The following is a 7,500-nucleotide window of genomic DNA, read 5'->3' on the forward strand; positions in this document are numbered from 1 at the left end:
TTATCTAGCCACTATTTTAACATCAATTACACAAGACACACAAAACTAGACATCTTCAGTAAATAAATACTCTAAAGAGATAAATAAATAATATACAACTGATAAAAAGAAAGTGGTTTCCGATCGACAGATTACTAGACCTAACACTTAAGACCGACGTGCCAAAAAAAAAAAAAAAAAAAAATAAATAAATAAAAGCTCGAACATTGATTCTGAAGTTTTAAGTCTAGAATTAAGACTGTCACATATGCCATTGCCTTCTTACATAACTTAGGAAGAGATCATTTGGTCGTCGAAAGTCTAGAATTAAGACTCACAGAGGCCATTGCCTTCTTACGTAACTTAGGAAGAGACCACTTGGTCGTCGAAAGTCTAGAATTAAGACTGTCACAGAGGCCATTGCCTTCTTACGTAACTTAGGAAGAGACCACTTGGTCGTCGAAAGTCTAGAATTAAGACTCACAGAGGCCATTGCCTTCTTACGTAACTTAGGAAGAGATCATTTGGTCGTCGAAAGTCTAGAATTAACACTCACAGAGGCCATTGCCTTCTTACGTAACTTAGGAAGAGACCACTTGGTCGTCGAAAGTCTAGAATTAACACTCACAGAGGCCATTGCCTTCTTACGTAACTTAGGAAGAGACCACTTGGTCGTCGAAAGTCTAGAATTAACACTCACAGAGGCCATTGCCTTCTTACGTAACTTAGGAAGAGATCATTTGGTCGTCGAAAGTCTAGAATTAAGACTCACAGAGGCCATTGCCTTCTTACGTAACTTAGGAAGAGACCACTTGGTCGTCGAAAGTCTAGAATTAAGACTCACAGAGGCCATTGCCTTCTTACGTAACTTAGGAAGAGACCACTTGGTCGTCGAAAGTCTAGAATTAAGGACTGTCACAGAGGCCATTGCCTTCTTACGTAACTTAGGAAGAGACCACTTGGTCGTCGAAAGTCTAGAATTAAGACTCACAGAGGCCATTGCCTTCTTACGTAACTTAGGAAGAGACCACTTGGTCGTCGAAAGTCTAGAATTAAGACTCACAGAGGCCATTGCCTTCTTACGTAACTTAGGAAGAGACCACTTGGTCGTCGAAAGTCTAGAATTAAGACTCACAGAGGCCATTGCCTTCTTACGTAACTTAGGAAGAGACCACTTGGTCGTCGAAAGTCTAGAATTAAGACTGTCACAGAGGCCATTGCCTTCTTACGTAACTTAGGAAGAGACCACTTGGTCGTCGAAAGTCTAGAATTAAGACTCACAGAGGCCATTGCCTTCTTACGTAACTTAGGAAGAGACCACTTGGTCGTCGAAAGTCTAGAATTAAGACTGTCACAGAGGCCATTGCCTTCTTACGTAACTTAGGAAGAGACCACTTGGTCGTCGAAAGTCTAGAATTAAGACTGTCACAGAGGCCATTGCCTTCTTACGTAACTTAGGAAGAGACCACTTGGTCGTCGAAAGTCTAGAATTAAGACTCACAGAGGCCATTGCCTTCTTACGTAACTTAGGAAGAGACCACTTGGTCGTCGAAAGTCTAGAATTAAGACTGTCACAGAGGCCATTGCCTTCTTACGTAACTTAGGAAGAGACCACTTGGTCGTCGAAAGTCTAGAATTAAGACTCACAGAGGCCATTGCCTTCTTACGTAACTTAGGAAGAGACCACTTGGTCGTCGAAAGTCTAGAATTAAGACTGTCACAGAGGCCATTGCCTTCTTACGTAACTTAGGAAGAGACCACTTGGTCGTCGAAAGTCTAGAATTAAGACTCACAGAGGCCATTGCCTTCTTACGTAACTTAGGAAGAGACCACTTGGTCGTCGAAAGTCTAGAATTAAGACTCACAGAGGCCATTGCCTTCTTACGTAACTTAGGAAGAGACCACTTGGTCGTCGAAAGTCTATCATTAAGACTGTCACAGAGGCCATTGCCTTCTTTCTTACGTAACTTAGGAAGAGACCACTTAGTCGTTGAAAGTCTAGAATTAAAACTGTCAGGAAGGCAGAAGATTTAACAGAAAACGGGATCACAACTAGTTTTTAAATGTTTTAATTAAAAAAAAAATACTACACTTAATAACTAAGGAGAGAGAGAGAGAGAGAGAGAGAGAGAGAGAGAGAGAGCTTGCTGGGATAGTCCTGATAAACTCACTCCAACAGGAATGGGAACTTGACTCATTAAGAGTTTCTCTTTATGTCCTAAAAATATTCATAATATTCTACTAAAACAAAGTCTGTTTCAAAATAAATAATTTTTTTTCTATCTCTATCTTTCCCTCTTCAGTTATACCTGAACTCCATCTCATCCCCAATTTTGAAACAATACAGACATACTAATAAAGTACATTACTCTCTCTCTCTCTCTCTCTCTCTCTCTCTCTCTCTCTCTCTCTCTCTGTTTCCAATTATATATAAATACTTCGTTTGCTCTCCCTCTATCTCTTTCAAGACAATTATCTCTCTCTCAGATTCCAGTTATAAATACTTCGTTTACTCACTCTCTCTCTCTCTCTCTCTCTGTTTCCAGTTATAGATAAATACTTCGTTTGCTCTCTCTCTCTCTCTCTCTCTCTCTCTCTCTCTCCCCTATACCGGACGCGCGCCGAAACCCAGGCCATCCCTCGCCTCGGCCTACTTCGACAGTATAGCTTTAAAACCCGTGTGGGAGGTGTAATATCTACGGTACGTTTGCCGACGATCCTGAGCGTTATAATAAGCTTATATCCTGCAAATTATATCCTTCAGGCCCTTGCGAATTACTGACGGGAAATTATTACCTTTTTTAAAACGACGGGGAATTCGATTTGTGAGATGCATATTGGAGAAAAATCTAGCCATATGATTGGAGGATTTTTAAGCCTAGTGACAACATGGCTCACATGGAGTATATTACTTTCAAAGATGTGTGCGTGTTTTTTTTTTCTTTTTTGAGTCTCAGGGAAATTTGACAAATTGAGTTCAGTTGATTTTTGACTAAAAGGGGATTTTTTTTTTTCATGTGGAGACTGGTCCACTGGTGGAGAATACGTGAATCTGCATTTGGCGATAATAATAATAATAATTATTATTATTATTATATACATAATTGGATTCACAGTAATATTTATAATAATTCTCACAATATACTGTATACTGTATATATATATATATATATATATATATCAGTATACTGTATATAACCTATGCATACATTATTATTATTATTATTATTATTATCATTATTATTATTATTATTATTATCATTACATATAATTGGATTCATAGTAATAATTAAAATAATCATTCTCACAATATACTGTACATACAGTATATACATTTCAGTATACTGTATATAGTCTACGCATACATTATTATTATTATTATCATTATTATTATTATTATCATTATTATTATTTGCTAAGCTACAACCCTAGTTCGAAAGCAAGATGCTACTAGTATAAGCGCAAGGGCTCCCAAGGGCTCCAACAGGGAAAATAGCCCAGTGAGAAAAGGAAATAAGTTAAGAAATAAAACTACAAGAGAGAAGTAATTAACAATTAAAGCAAAATATTTTAAGAATGGCAGCAATATTAAATTAAATCTTTCATATAAAAAATGAAAAAAACAAAATGAAGAAAAATAAGATAGAACAGTTTGCCCGAGTGAATTGTAAATTTATAGAAACACACACACACACATACATACATACATACATACATATATATATATATATATATATAATATATATATATATATATATATGTGTATATAAATGTATGTATACATACATATATATATATATATATATATAAACGTATATGTAAATATATATATATATATATATATACATATATATATATATATGTATATATATATATATATATATATAAAATTACACTTTAATGAAAAAATATAGTGCCATTAAACCACGCCATTCACAAATAACCAACTCACCTAACTAATAAAATTATTCTTATCCACAAACACTTACACAATCGAACGCAAACGTTAATATGTTGTGAAATTTAACTGAAGAAAAAAAATTAATATTTTGCAAGAAAAAAATATAGTTATTCAAATAATTTTTTTTTTATGAACGTACGTATACATACCTACGAACACACAACGTAATCCTTTTTTCATACGTAGCCTAAATAATTTTATGATTTTGGAGAAATCGTTTGAAGAATGTAAAGGAAATCAGAGAATTCGTTGGAAGAATGTAAAGGAAATCAGAGAATTCGTTGGAAGAATGTAAAGGAAATTAGAAAATTCGTTGGAAGATTGTAAAGGAAATCAGAGAATTCGTTGGAAGAATGTAAAGGAAATCAGAGGATTCGTTTGAAGAATGTAAAGGAAATCAGAAAATTCGTTTGAAGAATGTAAAGGAAATCAGAGAATTCGTTTGAAGAATGTAAAGGAAATCAGATGTTTCTTAAAAGAATTAAGAGTATTGTAAAATCCAAGCTTCTCTCACAACACAGACTAGTAGCCAACTGAAAGGAATTAAAAGAAGAATTTGTACAGAGAGGAGAGAAGGAACAGCCAGATATAAATAGACTTGAGATGTGAACACACCAATCTGAGATGTTTTGTTATTTGGTAATAAAGGAAGAGAATTAATAAGTGTAGGGAAGCTATTCGACTAAGTTTTGATAGATAGATAAATTTATATATATGTATATACATATATATATATATATATATATATATATATATATATATATATATATATATATATATATATACTGTATATATATATTTAGACATTTATCTATAGAGTATATATGCATATGTATAAAGTGTATACATATACATATATACAGTGTATATATATATATATATATATATATATATATATATAGGCCTATATTATATATATATATATATATATATATATATATATATATATATGAATATATAATTATGTAAAATTATGTATTATCTTTAAGCCCTTGGACATATAGCATCTTGCTTTTCCAACAAGGTTGTAGCTTAGCATGTAATAATAATAATAATAATAATAATAATAATAATAATAATAATAACCTCAACAACAACAACAACAAAAACAATAATAATAATAATAGCCAGATATATAGGCATATATTCATGTGTGCTGACTCCTTCACATACATAATCACACATATGTTTACATATCTGTAATCACCATAGTGTCCATTAACAAACAGTCTGTCATTCATCATTAAAAAAAAAATACGAAATACAAACTAACACCAGCTTTCTGTATTTGAAACCCAGGACCTTATGATTAAATACACTTTTATCATAAATCAGAAAAATCTTTTAAAAGTTCATGGCCCAATCCTAAAATTTTCTATAAAGGAAAAATCTTTAAAAGTGCATGGCCCAATTCTAGATTTTTCTATAAAGGACAAACCTTTAAAAGTTCATGGCCCAATCCTAGAAATTTCTATAAAGGAAAAATCTTTAAAAGTTCATGTCATTCATCATCAGGAAAAATACGAAATGGCACCTAACACCAGTTTTCTGTATTTGAAACCCAGGACCTTATGATTAAATACATTTTTATTAGTGATAAGAAACATCTTTTAAAAGTTCATGGCCCAATCCTAGAATTTTCTGTAAAGGAAAAATCTTTAAAAGTTCATGGCCCAATTCTAGATTTTTCTATAAAGGACAAACCTTTAAAAGTTCATGGCCCAATCCTAGAATTTTCTGTAAAGGAAAAATCTTTAAAAGTTCATGGCCCAATTCTAGATTTTTCTATAAAGGACAAACCTTTAAAAGTTCATGGCCCAATCCTAGAAATTTCTATAAAGGACAAACCTTTAAAAGTTCATGGCCCAATCCTAGAAATTTCTATAAAGGAAAAATCTTTAAAAGTTCATGGCCCAATCCTAGAAATTTCTATAAAGGAAAAATCTTTAAAAGTTCATGGCCCAATCCTAGAATTTTCTATAAAGGAAAAATCTTTAAAAGTTCATGGCCCAATCCTAGAATTTTCTATAAAGGAAAAATCTTTAAAATTTCATGGCCCAATCCTAGAATTTTCTATAAAGGAAAAATCTTTAAAAGTTCATGGCCCAATCCTAGAATTTTCTATAAAGGAAAAATCTTTAAAATTTCATGGCCCAATCCTAGAAATTTCTATAAAGGAAAAATCTTTAAAAGTTCATGGCCCAATCCTAGAATTTTCTATAAAGGAAAAATCTTTAAAAGTTCATGGCCCAATCCTAGAATTTTCTATAAAGGAAAAATCTTTAAAAGTTCATGGCCCAATCCTAGAATTTTCTATAAAGGAAAAATCTTTAAAAGTTCATGGCCCAATCCTAGAATTTTCTAAAAAGGAAAAATCTTTAAAAGTTCATGGCCCAATTCTAGAATTTTCTATAAAGGAAAAATCTTTAAAAGTTCATGACCCAATCCTAGAATTTTCTATAAAGGAAAAATCTTTAAAAGTTCATGACCCAATCCTAGAATTTTCTATAAAGGAAAAATCTTTAAAAGTTCATGACCCAATCCTAGAATTTTCTATAAAGGAAAAATCTTTAAAAGTTCATGGCCCAATCCTAGAATTTTCTATAAAGGAAAAATCTTTAAAAGTTCATGACCCAATCCTAGAATTTTCTATAAAGGAAAAATCTTTAAAAGTTCATGACCCAATCCTAGAATTTTCTATAAAGGGCTGGAAATTTTAAAATGTCAAAAAATGGCCACGCCTTTGCATATCTTGAGTAATTTTATGTATGGGCATATACTTTACCGACATAGGCCTACGTGTTCATCTTTGTGTTTATTGCATGTGTATGTGTACATATGTCACTATGAACTGAAGCCTTCATACATATGGGTCATTTACTGTTATGGTGTTACAGCTAGCAAGAGATCCATAACATTATTATAATAATAATTATTATTATTATCATTATTATTCTTATTATCATTATTATTATTATTATTACTATTATTATTATCATTATTATCATTATTATTATTATTATCATTAATTGCTGAGCTACAACCCTAGTTGGAAAAGCAGGATACTATAAGCCCAGGGGCTCCAACAGGGAAAATAGCTCAGTAAGGAAAGGAAACAAGGAAAAATAGAAAATTCCAAGACCAATAACATTAAAATAAATATTCCCTAAGTATACTATAAAATCTTTAACAAAGCAGGAGGAAGAGAAATTAGATAGGATAGCGTGCCCGAGAGTACCCTCAAGCAAGCGAACTCTAACCCAAGAGAACAATGGTTTGATTTTGGAGTGTCCTTCTCCTAGAAGAGCTGCCTGAGTGTACCCTCAAGCAAGAGAACTCTAACCCAAGACAGTGGAAGACCATGGTGCAGAGGCTATGGCACTACCCAAGACTAGAGAACAATGGTTTGATTTCGGAGAGTCCTTCTCCTAGAAGAGCTGCCCGAGTGTACCCTCAAGCAAGAGAACTCTAACCCAAGATAGCGAAAGGCCATGGTACAGAGGCTATGGCACTACCCAAGACTAGAAAACAATGGTTTGATTTTGAAGTGTCCTCCTAGA

The 7,500-nt window shown here is 32.9% G+C and overlaps 3 protein-coding genes across 4 annotated transcripts in view; all 3 read left to right on the forward strand.

The window, feature by feature from the left end:
• LOC137656346 (uncharacterized) overlaps window positions 1–1,217 on the forward strand; it is a 13,486-nt gene extending 12,269 nt beyond the window's left edge. Inside the window, exon 2 of the mRNA XM_068390518.1 lies at window positions 421–1,217. Within this exon, the coding sequence (XP_068246619.1) occupies window positions 421–1,217 (797 nt within the window). The remainder of the gene's footprint in view (window positions 1–420) is intronic.
• A 1,419-nt stretch (window positions 1,218–2,636) lies between these two features.
• Window positions 2,637–7,500, forward strand: part of LOC137656737 (suppressor of lurcher protein 1-like) — a 14,194-nt gene continuing 9,330 nt past the window's right edge. For both annotated transcript variants that reach the window (XM_068390977.1, XM_068390976.1), the window contains exon 1: window positions 2,637–2,680. The gene's annotated coding sequence lies outside the window, so the exon portion shown is untranslated. The remainder of the gene's footprint in view (window positions 2,681–7,500) is intronic.
• Window positions 5,512–6,660, forward strand: LOC137656347 (microtubule-associated protein 6-like). Its single transcript, XM_068390519.1, has one exon. It carries the CDS (start codon window positions 5,512–5,514, stop codon window positions 6,658–6,660), a length of 1,149 nt encoding a protein of 382 aa, XP_068246620.1.

This window comes from Palaemon carinicauda, chromosome 17 (assembly GCF_036898095.1).
Source record: "Palaemon carinicauda isolate YSFRI2023 chromosome 17, ASM3689809v2, whole genome shotgun sequence".
NCBI lineage: Eukaryota > Metazoa > Arthropoda > Malacostraca > Decapoda > Palaemonidae > Palaemon > Palaemon carinicauda.

Bases quoted from the DNA above. Each gene is read 5' to 3' on its own strand.
- LOC137656347 (XM_068390519.1), top strand. From the start codon at position 5,512: ATGATTAAATACATTTTTATTAGTGATAAGAAACATCTTTTAAAAGTT.